Here is a 19281-nt window from a genome sequence, read left to right as displayed (position 1 = left end):
GCTGTAGATCTCTGCAGCTCGTCCAGAGTCACCATGGGCCTCTTGGCTGCATTTCTGATCAGCGCTCTCCTTGTTCGGCCTGTGAGTTTAGGTGGACGGCCTTGTCTTGGTAGGTTTACGGTTGTGCCATACTCCTTCCATTTCTGAATGATCGCTTGAATAGTGCTCCGTGGGATGTTCAAGGCTTGGGAAATCTTTTTGTAGCCTAAGCCTGCTTTAAATTTCTCAATAACTTTATCCCTGACCTGTCTGGGGTGTTCTTTGGACTTCATGGTGTTGTTGCTCCCAATATTCTCTTAGACAACCTCTGAGGCCGTCACAGAGCAGCTGTATTTGTACTGACATTAGATTACACACAGGCGCACTCTATTTAGTCATTAGCACTCATCAGGCAATGTCTATGGGCAACTGACTGCACTCAGACCAAAGGGGGCTGAATAATTACACACACCCCACTTTGCAGTTATTTATTTGTAAAAACATGTTTGGAATCATGCATAATTTTCGTTCCACTTCTCACGTGTAAACCACTTTGTATTGGTCTTTCATGTGGAATTCCAATAAAATTGATTCATGTTTGTGGCTGTAATGTGACAAAATGTGGGAAAGTTCAAGGGGGCAGAATACTTTTGCAAGCCACTGTATTATTTGTAGACACAACGCAGGTTAACAGTTAAGTGCCTTTTTATGCTTGAATGATTCATACATCAGTGTTAAGTGGCTTAACAAACAAAACTCGTATTTCTTTGAAAATGGTCAGGTACAAGGACAGGACTGGAAATGAGTGAAAAAGCAGCCAAGGCCAAACCTTTGAAAGACCTTCAGAAACCCTGGAGAACTATTGCTAAAGAGCAGTTTAATGAGGGGTGTGTGGCACAAGGGTTTTTCACAGTACTATATAATATAGCACTTAGAAATGCTTTCTTCCTGTAGCTCCCTTGGTGTGAAATAACACACTTTCTTTTGAATTAATCAAAATGTGCATTTTTCCTGCACTGCAGTGCCAAAAACATGCATGCAAAACATGTTTGCAGGCTTGCCCTGTAAACATTCAACATGTTTGAATGTGCCATAGCGAATATGAAAAACGAAGAAAGCTGCATGAGCTGAGATATTGCACCCTCATCCAACCTTTGGGTGTGTTTCTGCCTGAAAATGCCGGTCATGCCTCTGCGTTTCTGTGAAACTGGGTGATCTACGATGGGAGCAAATGTCAAAGCAGATTCTGAGTACAGCCCCAGGGTTGTTACTTCACAGTCCGCACACATGGTGCTTTGGACAGCTTCCAGTATGAAATCAGGTCAGGATTTTCTGCTAGGAAACCCACCAAGTCAGCAAAAGAACTGGCCGTAGCTGTATAAACAAAGCTTGGGCAGGACACAGACCAGCTCTACCTATTTTCTCCCTCAGTTTCATTACAGATATTTGTCTAGTGTTTCTAAAGGTTTTTAGTTATTGGATCAACGGGCTGCCTGTCATGTTTATTTAAGGCGAAACTAACCTTCAGCACTGTTATCACTGTTAAATAGACCTTATCCCCTTTCAGATAATTTGGATTTACCATAGCATTGGCCGTGGGTGGGTGATGGTGGTGGGGGACTATCGGAGACCAAAGTGCTTCTCGGGACTACAGATGAGCCTCAACAGTAACACAAGTATCTTGGGATTCCACGTGTGCCGCCGCTGGGATGGTCTGGGTTCAGCCTTCTGATTGGACACACCTTTTTCTTGGTACACGCCTTCCCCATTTTCATCCATGTGGGGCGGGACCTGAGCTGCCTTTGCACCCATGATTGGCCCAGACTAAGCAAATTTACAGCTTTTGCTCGCCTGGTTCGAGGAGCAGGTCATAAGGCAGTTATAAATAGGACGCTCAACCGGTAAAACAAAATGAGCGTCGACATCCGAGAGGCCCGCGTTCCGTCACCGCTCCATGATCTTTGTGAGAAGGATGTTGCAGCAAGCGCTCAGAGTATCCGGCCGGAGCTCATTCCCGCTGGTCAAATTGATGGAGAGGTGGACTGAGGGTGCAGCAGCCGGTTCGGAGGGCACCAAGATGCAGGGAGTGAAGACGCTGAACGAGATGCCCGGGCCGTCGGTCACCAGCTTCGCCTGGGACTTGTTTGCCAAACGCGGTCTGTCACGCCTGCATGAGTTACAGGTAAGAAGATAAACACGAAAAAAAAAAACCCTGTATGAGAAATTTACAATTATTGCACTTTTACTAAAATTATCCAAAGTGCACGTATCGTCATTGTAGACTAAAAACGTGAGTGTATTATTCTGTGCAGGTGGTTCTTTTTACATAAAACAATGCAAGTACTTTGACTCCCCTCTCAATGTGACATTTATAAAATATCCTCTTAAATTATTTTTCGTCCCCTCTGCGAAGTTTCGCTGTCTCACAAAAGCACATCCAGTCTATACCTCCTGCTTCAAGCTGTCTCTCACTTCAGTTTAAAATCTCTGTATCTACTGAGAGCTTTGCACTTCACTCTAAGCTGAATGAACTGTCCTTTGTCAACGTGACAGATCGTGCCTATGTGAAGTGAATGCATCCTTAAAACAAATAACTAATAACTAGTGCATTAAAACGCTTGCAAGGCAAATACATCTCTGCAGTGAGCTCTAAACTGGAGGGAGGAGGGTGCCTCCAAAGGTGATGATTGCAGTGCCTTTACAACCTTTGTCTCATCTCCTAGCTGGAGGGAGTCCAGCGGTATGGACCTATGTGGAAGGCAAGCTTTGGTCCCATCCTGACAGTTCATGTGGCTGATCCATCGCTCATTGAGCAGATCCTGAGGCAGGAAGGCGAGCACCCAATGCGCTCCGATCTTTCCTCCTGGAAGGACTACAGGAAGCTGAGAGGTCATCACTACGGACTCTTGACAGCGTAAGCTTGCAGGAAAATCTTTCTGCTTTACTTCCTCCTCTTTTCCATTTTGTTTCTCATCAGATGATAAAGCTGAAGTAAATGTAATATTTGGCCATGCTCATTCAGTTCAAAGACTTTATACCACTCTTCTTTCAGCTTTCCTTCACTTACAGATAGAAAGAGCCAGAACTTTAGCATATGCAGTCAGTATACAATGCAATAGAGCAGTTAACTGAATTGTGTGCACAGCTGGAGCCACTGTATCAGTTTTTACATTAATGTGTGTGCGCGCGTGTGTCTAGTGAGGGGGAGGAGTGGCAGACAGTGAGGAGTCTCCTGGGGAAACACATGCTGCGGCCGAAGGCAGTGGAAGCTTATGATAAAACCCTGAACAGTGTCGTCAGTGATCTCATTGCCAAACTTCGCCTCAGCAGACATCCTCAGGGCCTCGTCACCGACATCGCCAGCGAGTTCTATCGCTTCGGCCTCGAGGGTAAGGTTTCATGCCGTCTCAAGGATCTTCACAGGATGTACCGTGTCACGTAAACGCTGTAATCAAAGCCATCTGTATGCACAAATATTATGTCACATTGTTAACATTTTAAACACACATTCCTGTGCAGGCATGCCTTAATAATTCATGCTCATGTGCAGTTTACCATTCTGTCATCATTGTTATTGTACAGCTGGAGGGGAAAAAAGCATGTAACCATGTTTTGATGAGAAATGACCCCTTGTTGATCTTACGCAATGATATAAATAGCTACACCGAAGCTCTTTTATAGTCACTTTTGCAGGAGTTAAATATAAATGCTGGATACTTGGAGCTGATGAAAGCTGCCAATATTTAAGTTTTCACTTTGCATGCAGACAGTATTATTTATTTAACTGTAACACCTTTAGTTAATAGGCATTTCTGATAAAGAGGCTAAAAACCTGGCAAATAAATGTCATGCATGGTCACCTCAGAAGCTTTCAGTAAAAAAAAAAAAGCCGCTAGTCATCTTTTCTTGCCTTCGTCATGAGCTTGGTTTTATTTGCTTTGGCAGGCATTTCTTCGGTCTTGTTCGAATCCAGAATTGGTTGCCTGGATCAGGTTGTTCCCGAAGACACGGAGCGTTTCATCCAATCTATCAACACCATGTTTGTGATGACGCTTCTTACCATGGCCATGCCCAGCTGGTTGCACCAGTTGTTCCCCAAACCCTGGAATATCTTTTGCCAGTGCTGGGATTACATGTTTGACTTTGGTAAGCTATTTCTCACAGCACAACATTTTAAGCTTGGACAGAAAAATGTTTAGAGATGATTGTAGTGGTACTTTAAAATTAAAAGTGATAACAGAAACTGCAAGCAGGCTGCAGTCTCCAAAAAAGCACTTGGTAAAATATTACAGGGAGTGCAGAATTATTAGGCAAGTTGTATTTTTGAGGAATAATTTTATTATTGAACAACAACCGTGTTCTCAGTGAACCCAAAAAACTCATTAATATCAAAGCTGAATGTTTTTGGAAGTAGTTTTTAGTTTGTTTTTAGTTTTAGCTATTTTAGGGGGATATCTGTGTGTGCAGGTGACTATTACTGTGCATAATTATTAGGCAACTTAACAAAAAACAAATATATACCCATTTCAATTATTTATTTTTACCAGTGAAACCAATATAACATCTCCACATTCACAAATATACATTTCTGACATTCAAAGACAAAACAAAAACAAATCAGCGACCAATATAGCCACCTTTCTTTGCAAGGACACTCAAAAGCCTGCCATCCATGGATTCTGTCAGTGTTTTGATCTGTTCACCATCAACATTGCGTGCAGCAGCAACCACAGCCTCCCAGACACTGTTCAGAGAGGTGTACTGTTTTCCCTCCTTGTAAATCTCACATTTGATGATGGACCACAGGTTCTCAATGGGGTTCAGATCAGGTGAACAAGGAGGCCATGTCATTAGTTTTTCTTCTTTTATACCCTTTCTTGCCAGCCACGCTGTGGAGTACTTGGACGCGTGTGATGGAGCATTGTCCTGCATGAAAATCATGTTTTTCTTGAAGGATGCAGACTTCTTCCTGTACCACTGCTTGAAGAAGGTGTCTTCCAGAAACTGGCAGTAAGACTGGGAGTTGAGCTTGACTCCATCCTCAACCCGAAAAGGCCCCACAAGCTCATCTTTGATGATACCAGCCCAAACTAGTACTCCACCTCCACCTTGGTGGCGTCTGAGTCGGACTAGAGCTCTCTGCCCTTTACCAATCCAGCCACTGGCCCATCCATCTGGCCCATCAAGACTCACTCTCATTTCATCAGTCCATAAAACCTTAGAAAAACCAGTCTTGAGATATTTCTTGGCCCAGTCTTGACGTTTCAGCTTGTGTGTCTTGTTCAGTGGTGGTCGTCTTTCAGCCTTTCTTACCTTGGCCATGTCTCTGAGTATTGCACACCTTGTGCTTTTGGGCACTCCAGTGATGTTGCAGCTCTGAAATATGGCCAAACTGGTGGCAAGTGGCATCTTGGCAGCTGCACGCTTGACTTTTCTCAGTTCATGGGCAGTTATTTTGCGCCTTGGTTTTTCCACACGCTTCTTGCGACCCTGTTGACTATTTTGAATGAAACGCTTGATTGTTCGATGATCACGCTTCAGAAGCTTTGCAATTTTGAGACTGCTGCATCCCTCTGCAAGATATCTCACTATTTTTGACTTTTCTGAGCCTGTCAAGTCCTTCTTTTGACCCATTTTGCCAAAGGAAAGGACGTTGCCTAATAATTATGCACACCTGATATAGGGTGTTGATGTCATTAGACCACACCCCTTCTCATTACAGAGATGCACATCACCTAATATGCTTAATTGGTAGTAGGCTTTCGAGCCTATACAGCTTGGAGTAAGACAACATGCATGAAGAGGATGATGTGGACAAAATACTCATTTGCCTAATAATTCTGCACTCCCTGTATATAAAATGCACAAGTAAAAACTAAATATAAGTCATATACCAGAGATGAGACTACAGGATATTATAAAGATGCTTCTGGCTGTACTCAAGCTGGAGATACGTTACACAAGCTGGCACTGCAATGTGGAACCAAGACAAACATGATGTTTCCACACTTGATGTTATTATTTTCCTTCTGCTCTCCTCTCTTGTCATTGGCTGCCGCCGGTTTCCACTTAGCCCTGGGTTGACATCCCACGCTCTCTCACACAGTACATTAAGACTCACAGAAGATCTGAGACATCAGACATGTTTTGACGTAATCGCACTGGTTCGAGCTAGATCGGCAAGAGGGAGATTAAAGTTTTTAACCTTCACGCACTTCAAGATCATCTGCGCTGAAACACGCTTAAATGTTAGTCATGAAATTGATACGTGGTTTTAGGGATTTTTTTTAAGAAGGGGAATTTGACCTCACTTTATTGAACCTGACACCGGAAAGTTAAAGACTTAACGCTCTGTGTCATCATCATCATCGAGGGATAAATGTGTCGTGGCTTATCTCCACGTATCTGCAGCAAAAGGTCACATTGACCAGCGTCTGACTGCCGAAGCAGATAAGGTTGCCCGAGGAGAGAAAGTAGAGGGCCGTTATCTCACCTACTTCCTGTCGCAGACGGGGCTGCCCATGAAGACAGTCTACAGCAACGTCACGGAGCTGCTCCTTGCAGGAGTTGACACAGTGAGAGTGGCTCCTTTGCCGTCTTCCTTTATCAGTATCACTTTTACCGTTTTAGGCCAGCAAATGGTTAAAACCATCCGTCGCTCTGTTGTTTCAGATCTCCAGCACCATGTCCTGGTCTTTGTACGAGCTGTCCCGTCATCCAGATGTACAGGCCACTCTCCGGGCGGAGGTGTTGACTGTACTTGAAGGTCGAAAGATACCAGAGGCTGCGGATGTAGCTCAAATGCCTTTCCTGAAGGCCATAGTCAAAGAAGTGCTCAGGTATAACTCAAAAGGTTTCAGATATTTGAAGATGTTTTGAGATTTGAAATCAAATTTAGCTTACGCTATTGTGTTTTGTTTTCCTTATTTTTTAGGTTATACCCTGTTATTCCTGCTAATGCAAGGGTCATTCCAGAAAGAGACATACAGGTTGGAGGCTACCTCATCCCAAAAAATGTGAGTTCACCATCTGACTCTAGCCAGTATCAAGTTGTAATGCTTCAGTTTTTCCATTATAGTCAAAAACCTATCTGACCAAAATAAAATTCCCTTTCAGACTTTGATTACCCTGTGCCACTTTGCAACATCACGGGATCCAGGAGTGTTTGCAAACCCAAATCATTTCAATCCCTATCGATGGCTGAACAAAGACCAGACTTATCACCCATATGCCTCTGTGCCCTTCGGTGTGGGAAAACGCAGCTGCATAGGTCGCCGTATTGCTGAGCTGGAGCTCTACCTTGCTCTTGCCAGGGTGAGTTACAGCAATTTTTGTCTTTTTCTTGTTTTTTCTGTGTGGGGTTTGTTTTTGTTTTTTTTCATTTGCCATTAAACTTCGACTAAAAAAACAAACAAAAAACCCTAAAAGCATTCTTAAAGAATATACAACCCCATTTACCCCCAAAATATTAGGAAACTGTAATAAAGACAACATGTCAAATATTTAAGCTGTTGCATTTAATTACAGTGACATCCCTTTCTGACACACTTCACACTTTTGTGTTTCCTTGGTGATATTTGTTGATTTTAATCGAGCACAGGTCTGGACTGCAGACAGACCATCTTTCTATCACCCTATCCCGAGCATATACTTTTCTATCACACCAACTCTCTGAATGTCCTCCTTCACCACTTCTCTGTGGTCTTGCTCTTTTCCTCCTGCCTCCAGCTACATCGTCAACATCCCTCCTCTGCACATGTCCAAATCCTCTCAGCCTTGCCTCTTTAACTTTGTCTCCAACCTCCAATTGTTTAATTGTTCAAGTACTTGCATGTAGTCATTGAAACAGCTGAACTCGAAAGTGAAAGACTCCTGGAGAATTTCATTTAATAACCAATCATGTCACTAATTAATCCAATTAGCTATGAGATGTTTCACCCGGTGTCTTTTAAGGATTATGTAGTATTTCCAGTCCTTTCTGAAAACTTGTTACTTGCATCTGAATTTAAACTGAACATATTATATCACATATTTTAAAATTTTCACTTTTGATATTTGATATGTTGTCTTTGTACTATTTTAATTAATTAATTAATTAATTATGGGGTAGAAAAGCTTTTCAAGTCATTACTTTATTTTGTTTTTTACTTACATGTTACACTGCATCCCACCTTTTTGGGGGAAATTAGGTTGTACAGTGTATGTCAGCTTTTGGGAATGTATTTAATTAAGAAAAACACATTCTGTTACTTGGTGTTTGAACACAGTTTGTGTTGTAAGTAATTTACACAGCGTAGGATTTTGATAAATGTGTTAGAAGTTGTTCCCGCAAATCTTCTTACTCTATTATTTCTCTGAGTCATGTAAGGAATTGTAGATTTCAGGGTCACTACGCAGCACTTGATTGCTTTTCATTTCAGGCGCCCTGCGCTTAATCTGCTCTGTTTCTGATTTCATTAGATCATTTCAGAGTTCGATGTGAAGCCGAACACAGAGGGAGCTTCTGTGAAGCCCATGACACGGACACTTCTAGTTCCTGAAAATGTCATCAGCCTGCAGTTTATTGAACGGTGACCTAATCTCCTGGAACTGATCAGTTACGTGCCTGTGAGCGGCAACAAGCAGGACAGAACAAGCAGGCGCTGTTATCGCGGTGCTATATTTCAGAGCGGGCCTTCAGCCTTCATCCCAACTAAGACCAAAGCCCTTCTCACCTGCAGCCTGCAGGTGGACATGTGGAGAAGGACAGATGGATGAAGGGTGAGGGCTGATGGATTATTACAGAGGCATTATCAACTGGGAGAAGGGTAATGTCCAGTTTTATCAAAAGGTGCTCATTTGTGCAAAGGCCAGACCCAAAGAAGGGATCTTCTGTCTGTCGTCTGTTCCGTCTGCTGTGCGGTACAATTCATGCAAACTTTGGGCAAAATCTGGGCCGGTGTGGAAAACGGATTGAGAAAGGAGGAGTGGGGAGAGAGTTGAAAGATATACAGTAAGGAAATGAAATCTGACGTGTGTGCCCTCGCTACTCGTCCTTCATTTGATCTTTTTAGTCATTGCCGCATTTCTTGGAATTTGACAGAAATTAGTTTCCCTGAATTTGGTAACCGTCTCTTAAATCTGATTATGAACTGTGATCGTGCACGCTCGTAGATACGTGGTATCTGCAGTTTCCTGTGTGTCCTGATTGTGCAAATATTTCAAGAGAGTTTCTATGTACGTCCAGAACATCATGAGCCACAGAGAATTTGGAGTTCAGAGTTCAGTCTTGCACACGGAAGAAAAAAAAAATCTACAGAGGTGTCCGTAAACATGATTGTCAGTATGTTGATTGAACTGTGTTTTTAAAGGTGCTTTTATGGTGCAAAAACCTCTAGTGATGGGTTCCTTAAAAAAAGGCAGCTGCTAAGATTATGCTTGTGTATGAATATATATAATGCCACTAAAATCCAAAAACAGGCCACTCTGTACTCTTTTCAAATTCTTCAGTACTGTCTTTAGTTCACTGGCGAAGCTTATCTATTTTTTATTTTTTTTATTTTATATTTTTTTTTATACATCTAAACTTGAAAGATATTACATCATTTTGTAAGTAATAAGCTTCACGATCTGAACTTTGTATTTATTCTAATTTATCGCATTTGGAAACTGTCACTGTAAATGTCAATAAACGGTTTCACGTTGAATCTCTGCCTACTGTTTGCACCATGTGTTTCTTTATGTGATGCCTTTGTGTCTCATTAAAGAAAATATCTCCCTCCATCATCATCCACAGCACCATCAGACTAGGGCTCAGGTCAATCAAGCATGTTTTACATGGACCACACGTTTTCTACAAATGTTTGCATGAAAATAACGCTGGGTATCAAAGTTCCTGTGTGACATTTCATTTCATTTATTTGTTCATTTCAGGCACAACAAAAATACATATATTGAACATAAAGTGCACAAAATGACAGTGACAGTGTAAATTGCTGTGCAGCTGCTGTGACTCAATAGCTTGGACCACATTGCTGCCAAGCACAACCTCAACCACTGTCATGTGTTTTATAGGTATGTGCTTCAGTTATTACAGTTGTGGTCACAGGTTTACTCATCATGGGCATGAGCTGTTCTTTTTCCATAATTCCACCCTAATCAAAAATGAATGGGGCTGTACATGTATATTTGAGCGTGCATGTATATTTTTGACCTTGTGGGTATTAGAGAGAATCCAAAATAAATCCAAACTTGTACACAGTGTTCTTGTTTTTAAACAAAATGTACGATGATGATTCCACCCAGGAAAAAGAACAATTCAAAGAAATCATTGGCCCCAAATAACCATGACATTCAAGTGTGTTCTTGACCCCAAATCTATATTTTGCTATAGATAAATGGATATGGAAGAATCTGTGTGAATACTGTGATACAGTATCTGTTCTGCCAGGCCATGCAGATGAAATAAATGCTGCAACTTATACCCTGTAGTGAGTACATTTGCAAAAGCGCCAGAAATACCATAAAACCGTTCTGGAAAAGTTTTAAAGTGTCTGCTGGCAAAAGGACCAATGAGGCGTGGTGTATTAGATATAAAAGTATCAAATTACAATATTAAAACTGCTGGGCTGGTCACTACATTTACCTGGTGGACAAGATGTTTTTTCATGAAGCTGCATAATTACATTCAAATGTGAAAATGTGGATTTTATTCACTTTTACACATATGGGGATTCACTTTGCCGGTTACATCTATAATAGAGAAGAAGTTAAAAAAAAAAAAGGTTACATTTCAAATACTTACGACGTGCATTGTTCTGACAGATGAATATTCAGAGGAAGGCACTGTAATACAACATGTTAAAGATAACGGAGGCCACTGTTACTTTAGCCCGGATGGCGGCGGTGTTGCGAACAGCGGGTGTGCTAGACAGGAAGAAAACAACTGTCTAGCCAAACGGCTATTGCTAACGAGGCAAGCGTCAAGTAAGCGAGTTAGCCATGTAGCCGAAACAACGAGGGATTTACAAAGAGAAATACTGGACTATAATAACTTAATCTTTTCCTTTACAGATACAACGAAGGGGAACAGTGTGGGAAGGCGAGTGGCAAAACAGCGTAACTTGTTACTTTAACTCGTTAATAATCAAAGCTAGCAGTTAGCTTAGCTAATGTTAGCTAGCTAACACAAACCAACGGTCATTTAAATCAAATTACGCTTGTTAGCTAAACAGACCTTAGTGTGTTGCTTTCTGAGAGAGAGGTTTGTTATAGATATCCATTTGTTATTTAATATAACGTTCCGAAGGCAGCAATAGATGGCATTTGTTTACATGTCAACAAAGGCCCCTCAAAGCTAGCTAACTTGTTAGTCGTTAATTCCCCTGACTCCTATAAGCAACAACAAAAACAACAATAATAATATTAGTCAGTTTTATACACAATTGTGAATTTAAACTATTAATAAAACATTTATCCTGTAATCTGTGTGCCCGGACTAACTTTCGGTTTACGTCTGGAGTTGTACTTTTATTGTTATTCCAGTGTTAATAAAATGCTTAATATCATGGCGTTTGAATTTAGTGAAAACCTACCAGTTCATCGCAAATGTAAAGAAACCTTTACAGACAACAGCATATTTAAAGTTTAGTGACTCTGTGAAACAAAGTGTTGCTGAGAAACGTTTTAACTCTTTCTTGCTTTGTTTCCTGACGCATTTGAACAGATGCAGGCTGGTGACCCTGTGGTTGGCACCTCGATGGGAGTAGGTGGTGCTCAGAGTCGGTCAGAGGATGAAGAGTCACTTGGAGTAAAAGACCTGAAAAGGACAGCAACACAAGCATTTGGCAGTGGTGTTCCCAAACGCAGAAGTTCATCCAGGTTTGATATCTTCTAATGTATATTTCATTATTTCAGTCAGGGTGATATTCCAGCATAACTAGCAGGAAGAAATGAACCTTCGTTTTCTATGCTGATGGTGTTTCAGTACTGTGCTTTGTTTTGTTTTTTTCCCTGGTTAATCTTTAAATTTTTAAAGAACTACTTTATTATCACAATTTCTTTAGGTCAATAAAGCGAAAAAAGTTTGACGATGAGCTAGTGGAAAGCAGTCTTGTGAAGTCATCCAGTAGAGTCAAAGGTCCACCCGTAATGGAGCCTGTGCGCTGTTCAGGGAGTGAGCCTTCCTCAAGTGAGAAAAAAAAGGTAAATAAGACCAACAAATCCACAGATTATTGAGTGAATTCACATTAAAGATGATAAATATGCACATTTTTTATGATTCTCTCTCTTTTCTTATCCCCCCCCCCCTTTATGATGCTTTTTCAGGTAACAAAATCAGGAGCAACTCTTACACCATCTCTGACAATGGTACTAAACCCTGCACCTTTAACCAAAAGAGTTAAGAAAAGCAAGCAGCCTTTACATATTACTAAAGACTTGGGCCGATGGAAACCCACAGATGATCTGCTGCTTATAAATGCAGTGTTGCAGGTGAGCTACCAAAAAGAAGATTATTGTCAAAAAGGTTGTCCTGAATTAGCTCAAAGGAGCTGCTTTGTTTAATGGCTTTGATTGTCAGTGTATGATCTAATGTGTATTGATTCATGGTATCTTGTGTGGTATTCTGTGTTTGTCTGTAGACCACTGACTTAACTTCTGTTCATCTGGGGGTCAAGTTCAGCTGTCGTTTCACATTGCGTGAAATTAAAGAGCGGTGGTACGCTTTGCTCTATGATCCCGTCATCTCAAAGTAAGACGCCTAGCATCTGTTGTTGACTCTGACTGGGTTTTTGCAGTCTCCCAGTCCTGCATATCTCCATATGCTTTATTACACTTGTGTGTTTGAGTCATCTTTTAAGCACATTCTTGGTTTTGTGTGTCTATTTAGGCTGGCATGGCAGGCCATGCGGCAGCTTCACCCAGAAGCAATTGCAGCAATCCAAAGCAAAGCTCTCTTCAGTCAGGCTGAGGAGGCACTGCTGGCCAAGATTGGTTCAGTAAGTTATATTGAGTGGGCTATCGTATATATTCTGTTATAAGTGCTCCACAGGGAAAATGCATTCCCAGTTAAGGTCACTTTTTAATGGCTCGAAATTGTGAGATTACACCTGGATTGGAATGAAACACATTATTACTGTTCATATTGGACTGTTGTATTCACACACAGTGTTGTGTTATGTTTCTCTCTAAACAGACCAGTCAGCCTAAACTGGACGTGTTTCAGGAGCTTTTAAGTAAGCACCCTAATGTCTTTCACCCGTCTCGCAGTCCCAAGAGCCTACTGGTGCACTGGCAGCTGCTCAAGCAGTACTACCTACTGGACGACCAGAGTGGTGAGTTCAGTTTCCTGGAGGATCCATTCAAATTCCTGTTGACAGTTTGGGTATTGAGCAGCTGGAAAACCATACAAGTATAACTCATGTCAACATCAGATGCATTGATCATCTTTGTGGCTTTGTGGGATTTGCAATGTAAACATTTTAATAGAGGAGAGGAGGATGTTTGGACATAAGATAGCAAACAGTTACTCCAACAGTGTTTTGAAAGATGAATGTTATAATTTTCTCCCAATAAAACTACTGAGAATTATCTTGACATACCTGGTTGTTCTCTAAAATATGTACAAAAGAAAAAAAAACTGTTAAAAACATCTTACCTCTGACTGTGTTTTGCAGTACAGCCCCTCCCGAAAGGTGACCAAGTTCTCAACTTCTCCGACGCCGAGCAGATGGTTGATGATGTAAAATTAAAGTAAGTCAGACATTCACTTCAGCATTCAGCAATTTTTTACTGCTTGTAACATTTCAGGTCATGCTAAAGGATATTACATGCTATATTTTCCAAATTCTTAAATAGCATTGTATTTCCATGACTTCAGGGCACCTATAAGTTGTTCTGTTGCTTTTCACACAGGGACAGCAGAGATGAAGTGTTGGAACATGGTAAGTAATTTGCTTACGACGTAAATTCAGTTAATCTTGCACATCACACAACACCTTTATTCACATTAAAAGAAGAAGAGACAGGAGAGGTCACTGTGGATTACTGTGATTTAGGAAATAGTGGATTTTCTAATGTTCTTCTGGGTTCAAAGTGGTTCATATGTCAGTTTGTCCATGAGATGAACAGTACTGAACAGTAGACTGACCCTGATGCACCCATTGAAGTGTGAGTGTGTCTGTGATAGTTGGAAAGCACTGACAAGCATGAGACAGCACTGTAAATGGGTGTATTTGGGTTGTAATGAAAAGTGCATTGAGCGTTCACTTCAGAAAGAAATGTACTATAAAAGCACCGGTCCATTTACCATTTACCAACCCATTTAATCTGTGAATGTCAAAAGAAGCTCAGATCACTTATTATCAATGTGAGCTGAAGTCAAATTCCAGATCAGATGCGTTTTGTTCCAGTAGTTCTGTATTGCAGATAATTTGTTTTTCCTTGTTAATTACCTGGAATTAAAATGTCTTAATGTATCCGTCTGTAGATGACATGGACGTAAACCTCTGGTTATATTAATATTTACATGAACGTCCTTTCTCCTGAAACCTGTTAAACCTAAGCAGGTTTAGCAAACACTGATGTCTGATTTGGCAACCAAAGGTTGTGAGCAACAATGTCATTGTTAAAGAGCTAGACTAAATATTTATTCAGCTGTAATTTAATAACAGAGATGGCAATATAGATCAAACTGATAAGACAGATAGGTAATGTGCAGAGGAAAAAACAGCATCATGTAATTAATTAATCTAAACACACTGCAGAGTTTGAATGGTGTAACTTAAATGCTCTTAAAACTAGATCAATAAAGACTCTGGTTCAAACTACATTTAGTCAAGTATTCAAATGTTCAAAAGTCTTTTTTTAGCTGCACTACGCATACACTAAAATACTAAAAACAGTCAGCCAAAGTCTGAAATATTACTTAATCTGAACCATTTACATAATCTTCTTGATATCTAGGACAGGAATGTTCCATCAGTATGCCCTGCCAGAACATGAGAAATTATCATTCATGTATTTTGCTCTTTTTCATTCAGACTTTTTAATTATTCATTGATTGTGCTGATGTGCAGCAAATGTAAAAAGTTAAGGGGAACTCATTGGCTCATTGGTCAACCTGGCTGTTCACTTAATGCGCTTGGATGCATTGGGGCATTACAAAAGCCATTGTGTAGATTTATTCTGAATCCACAATGTGTATCTTTGAATGTCAGGACATTGCTATGTTCTGACCAGGGATCCTAAAAGCTGCGTCATTACTATGAGTAGGCATTGAATAAGAAACTGATGTCTAAAAGGAACTAAAAGGAATTCTGCTGTTGACATCTGTTTGTTTTAATGTCCTCTGTATGGATGGGGAAGTTCACGCTGCTGCGTCAGGGGTTGAGTTTAAGTTCACAGTGACTCACTGGAAACTGACTCAGAGTAATCTCAGTTGCTCAGCACACTTTTTTTTCTTTCAGAGCTGATGATTTCAGACCGTCACCAGAAAAGAGAAATCAGACAGCTGGAGCAGGAGTTGCCTCGTTGGCAGGTTCTTGTGGACAGTATCACAGGTTACTTAAGCTTTCATTCATAAAGTGCAAATGAAAGCCTTTATATTTGTTTATGTTCTGAGGAATGCAGAACTTATTTGTGTGCATATGTTTTTATTTTGTTTTGGGGGTTTCAGGGATGAGCATGCCTGACTTTGACAACCAGACGCTTGCAGCATTACGTGGAAGAATGGTACGCTACCTTATGAGATCAAGAGAGGTAAGTAATCTTTCAATAATAGAAACAAGGACTAAAGGGAAAAGATGCTTAATGAAGATGTTTGTTAGAAAATGTCAAGTAACTGTAAAAGAAAAGTTTTTTTCTTTTTGTTGGAGTATAATACAAAAATTTTGTTTAACCCGTATTCACACAGATTACATTAGGCAGAGCAACCAAGGACAAACAGATCGATGTAGATCTGTCGCTAGAGGGGCCTGCTTGGAAAATCTCAAGAAAACAAGGTGACTTAACATTTTCTTGAACAACACCATGTCGTTTCATCATTTGCTTTCTTTTTTTCCTAAGTCCAGTCATGCACACACATCACTGTTAGTCCCTTCATTTGGATTTTGGCCAAACGCATGCATAAAGAAAGCATGACAAGTATAGCTTGTCTTCATGGCTTATCCAGTAACCATTTAGAGACTCTGAAATCGCACCATTCCTTCTTGTTTGAAGTTGTCATGGACAGATTAATAGATAAGGTCAGGCAGGATTCTCCATGGATTATGATGTTTACAGATAACACTGTGATCTGTAGTGGGAGCAGTTGGAAGAGAGCCTGAAAAGGTAGAGGGAAAAAAGCAGAATGAAAGTCAGTAGAAACAAAACAGAAAATGTGTGTAAATGACAGGGAGAGAGTTGGAAAGGTGAAGATGCAACGAGTAGAGAGTGTGAAGGTAGATGAGTATAAATACCTGAGGTCAACCATCCAAAGCAACAGACAGTGCAGAAGAGAGTGCAGGCAGAGTGGAATGGGTAGAGACTAGTATCAGGTTATTTGTGACAGATGGATGGCAGCAAGAGTGCAAGGGAAGGTTTACATCATGGTAGTGAGACCTGTTGGGTTGTATGGTAACAGGAGGTCAGTTTGGAGGTGGCAGAGTTGAAGATGTTAAGATTGTTATTCGGAGTGACCATGCTGCTGCTCGGTTCCTCACAGGCACCTGAAAAAGACATCAGATCTCACCTGTTTTAGCTGCTTGGCAGTAAGGTTCAGAATCAATTTCAGATCATCTTGTTTGCCTACAAAGACCATAGTGATTTGACTCACTCATTAAATCTCTGACCTCTTACACCCCCGATCAGCTTCCAGGTCATTCTTGTCTGCTGATCCGATGCTTCTGACTGTCCCTTGCTCTGGAGTTAAACTCAGAGGAGACTGTTCTCTGTGCTTGCCCCCAAACTGTGGAACAGCATTTCTCTCACAGTCAAATCTGCTCCCTTCCCTCTGTCTGATTGCTCATTGTGTCTCCTGTGCCTTTTACAGCCATGATTATTGATGTTTCTCACCCACATGTATCTATTTATTGGACATGGACATGTGCAGAGGAAGGATTATAGATGTATTGGTCAAAGGATATTGAATATGGAGCTGCCAGGTAGAAGGAAAAGAGGAGGAGCACAAAAGATTCATGGATTTAATGAACTAGGACATGCAGAGGGTTTGTGTGACAGAGAAGGATGTTAGGGAACGGGTGAGATGGAAGCAGATAATATACTTCTGTGACCCTTAAAGGGAGCAGCTGAAAACAGAAGAAGAAGAAGAAACTGAATCATTCTTTTGACAAATGGAAGCATCAGTTTGTCTGGTTAAATTTTAGTGTTTCAGCTTGCAGAGGTCGATCAGATGTACTTGATGTTTACTGTTTGTTTTGCCAGGAATTATTAAGTTGAAGAACAACGGAGACTTCTTCATTGCCAATGAGGGCAGGCGGCCTATTTACATAGATGGCAGACCGGTCCTGTCAGGCAACAAGTGGAAATTAAATAATAACTCGGTGGTGGAGGTAATGTCAGAATCTTAACCAAATTGTTTATTATTCATATTAAACGGCTGTTTAATCTTTTATTCTTGCTTAAATAACCTGTCTGTTTCTTCAGATTGCAGGTCTTCGCTTCGTGTTTCTTATTAATCTGGAGCTCATCTCTCTAATAAAAGCTGAAGCAGCCAAGATGACACAACAGTGATCGTCAGCCTTGCAGCTGCAGAATCGGCCTATGGCAGCAGAGCATGTCATATCAGGCGGTCTGCTCAACACTGGTTACAGGTGCTCTTGTGAGGCATTGTAGTGCTTCGAGGGGATAGGACTGACAATGGCCTTCTCACCCCTCAGCCTGAAATGTGATTTTCACACAGGCTTCAGCTAAATCCTGGAGCACGACAGCAACAGGTTTTTACTTGGTGTGTGGATATTTTATGTTGTATGTAATGTAGACACTCTCACAGAGCCCCGCTTTTTCCAGCTTTTCACAATATTGTATTTAAATTCTGTAGTAAAACTTTTTCAAATTAATAAACTTGTATACACAATGAATGTCTGGCTGTTTGAATATTAAATTTTGCATGTTCCCAAAAAAGAAAAAAACAGTTCTGGATGAAACAAACTTGCAAAGAAATCTGTTTGTAAATAAGAAAAAAAAACAGCTGAAAACACTGAATATTGACTTTACACGAGATGACTCGACGTATAAGTCCACTATATCTTTTGACTGAGACTATCTTTATATGCTTATTTAGCATGCAGCAGGTATGATGAAGCACACTGACTGAAAACGAACTCCCTGTTTAACTTAGACACTTTAAGTGCTGAACACCACTTAAAGTGTCTGAGAGCACCAGTGATCGCTAGTTCCACTTTTCAAATTAAAAAGGTAATGCATGTGAGCAAAACTGAGTGTATTACGTTTGTCCTCTTGGGCTGAGTGCCTTTAACTTAAGTTTAATCAGTTTTATTCCATCATCTCAACAGTAAGAAAGATTTTACTAAACTATAACAGTGAGGTCAATGCACGGATTGGGAGAATTTGAGGGGGAAATTATTTATGGTCTTTGCTTTTCCTGTGTGATATTAGTCTGTTAGTCTGCAACAGCTTTATTTGTTGTATAAGAGGCGCCCTGCAGGCCTTTGCCCTGTTCTTCTGTTTAACTAAGCTTAATATGCCTTAATTAGGCTAAAATATTGTTTGCTCACAAAACTAATTTCATTCTCTATTATTAATTTATTAATCCTAGATGAAGTTATCTTGCCTAACATTCAGTTACTGTAGGATGGAGTAGAGTCATTAACTTTTACATTAAACTTTATTTTCACCATAGAGCTTTGTTGAATGACAACGAGTAATGAGGCATGAATAGTCAATGGTCTTCCCAAAATACATACCAAGTGCATTTAAAGGACTGACAAAATAACACATTTCATTAAACTGACAGCATGTCAGTGCAGGTTTAACCATCCTGCTCTGATTTGTTCGAGATGAATTTTAAAGAACCGGAAAATCCATACTCCTCACAAGTGTTACCCTTTTTGTTACCAAAGTGCTGAAGTGTTAAGACACGAGGAGTACATTTGACCAGTAGATGGCACTAGAAAGCCAACCAGTTAACAAAACAACAGGATCACTATTCTAGGTGTTATTATGCACATATGTGACAGAATTTTCCTACAGAGACATAAACACACTTACACACTCTGCCCGCCTCTTTCACCGCTCAGGAGAGAATAAATTCTATAAGCTGTTCAAAATCTATATGAACTCCACAGCAATAAGAACATAATCCAT

The 19281-nt window shown here is 40.6% G+C and overlaps 2 protein-coding genes across 4 annotated transcripts; both read left to right on the top strand.

Annotated features, from left to right (window-relative positions):
• Positions 1 to 1408: 1408 nt before the first annotated feature.
• Positions 1409 to 9671, top strand: cyp27b1 (cytochrome P450, family 27, subfamily B, polypeptide 1). The gene is made up of 9 exons (XM_084928202.1): positions 1409 to 2161; positions 2703 to 2893; positions 3178 to 3368; positions 3925 to 4125; positions 6391 to 6554; positions 6652 to 6818; positions 6914 to 6995; positions 7096 to 7293; positions 8440 to 9671. The coding sequence occupies exons 1-9, from the start codon at positions 1934 to 1936 to the stop codon at positions 8551 to 8553; spliced, it is 1536 nt and encodes a 511-aa protein (XP_084784328.1). The 5' UTR covers positions 1409 to 1933; the 3' UTR covers positions 8554 to 9671.
• A 1212-nt stretch (positions 9672 to 10883) lies between these two features.
• On the top strand, positions 10884 to 18031 carry mcrs1 (microspherule protein 1). 3 transcript variants are annotated; one of them, XM_084928201.1, is made up of 15 exons: positions 10884 to 10944; positions 11032 to 11059; positions 11684 to 11838; positions 12024 to 12162; positions 12286 to 12450; positions 12600 to 12709; positions 12848 to 12956; positions 13154 to 13292; positions 13635 to 13710; positions 13873 to 13901; positions 15426 to 15518; positions 15635 to 15717; positions 15872 to 15959; positions 17380 to 17507; positions 17602 to 18031. In XM_084928201.1, exons 3-15 carry the CDS (start codon positions 11684 to 11686, stop codon positions 17686 to 17688), a joined length of 1401 nt encoding a protein of 466 aa, XP_084784327.1. In that variant the 5' UTR covers positions 10884 to 10944; positions 11032 to 11059; the 3' UTR covers positions 17689 to 18031. The 3 variants fall into 3 exon arrangements, with proteins under 3 accessions (XP_084784327.1, XP_084784324.1, XP_084784326.1); XM_084928198.1 differs by having other exon boundaries at positions 10896 to 11059; XM_084928200.1 differs by having other exon boundaries at positions 10896 to 11076.
• Positions 18032 to 19281: the final 1250 nt, after the last annotated feature.

The sequence above is a fragment of the Perissodus microlepis genome, chromosome 5 (genome assembly GCF_051167445.1).
Source record: "Perissodus microlepis isolate ML-2025 ecotype Zambia chromosome 5, ASM5116744v1, whole genome shotgun sequence".
Taxonomy (NCBI): Eukaryota; Metazoa; Chordata; class Actinopteri; order Cichliformes; family Cichlidae; genus Perissodus; species Perissodus microlepis.
This window is presented reverse-complemented; position numbering and strand designations above follow the sequence as displayed.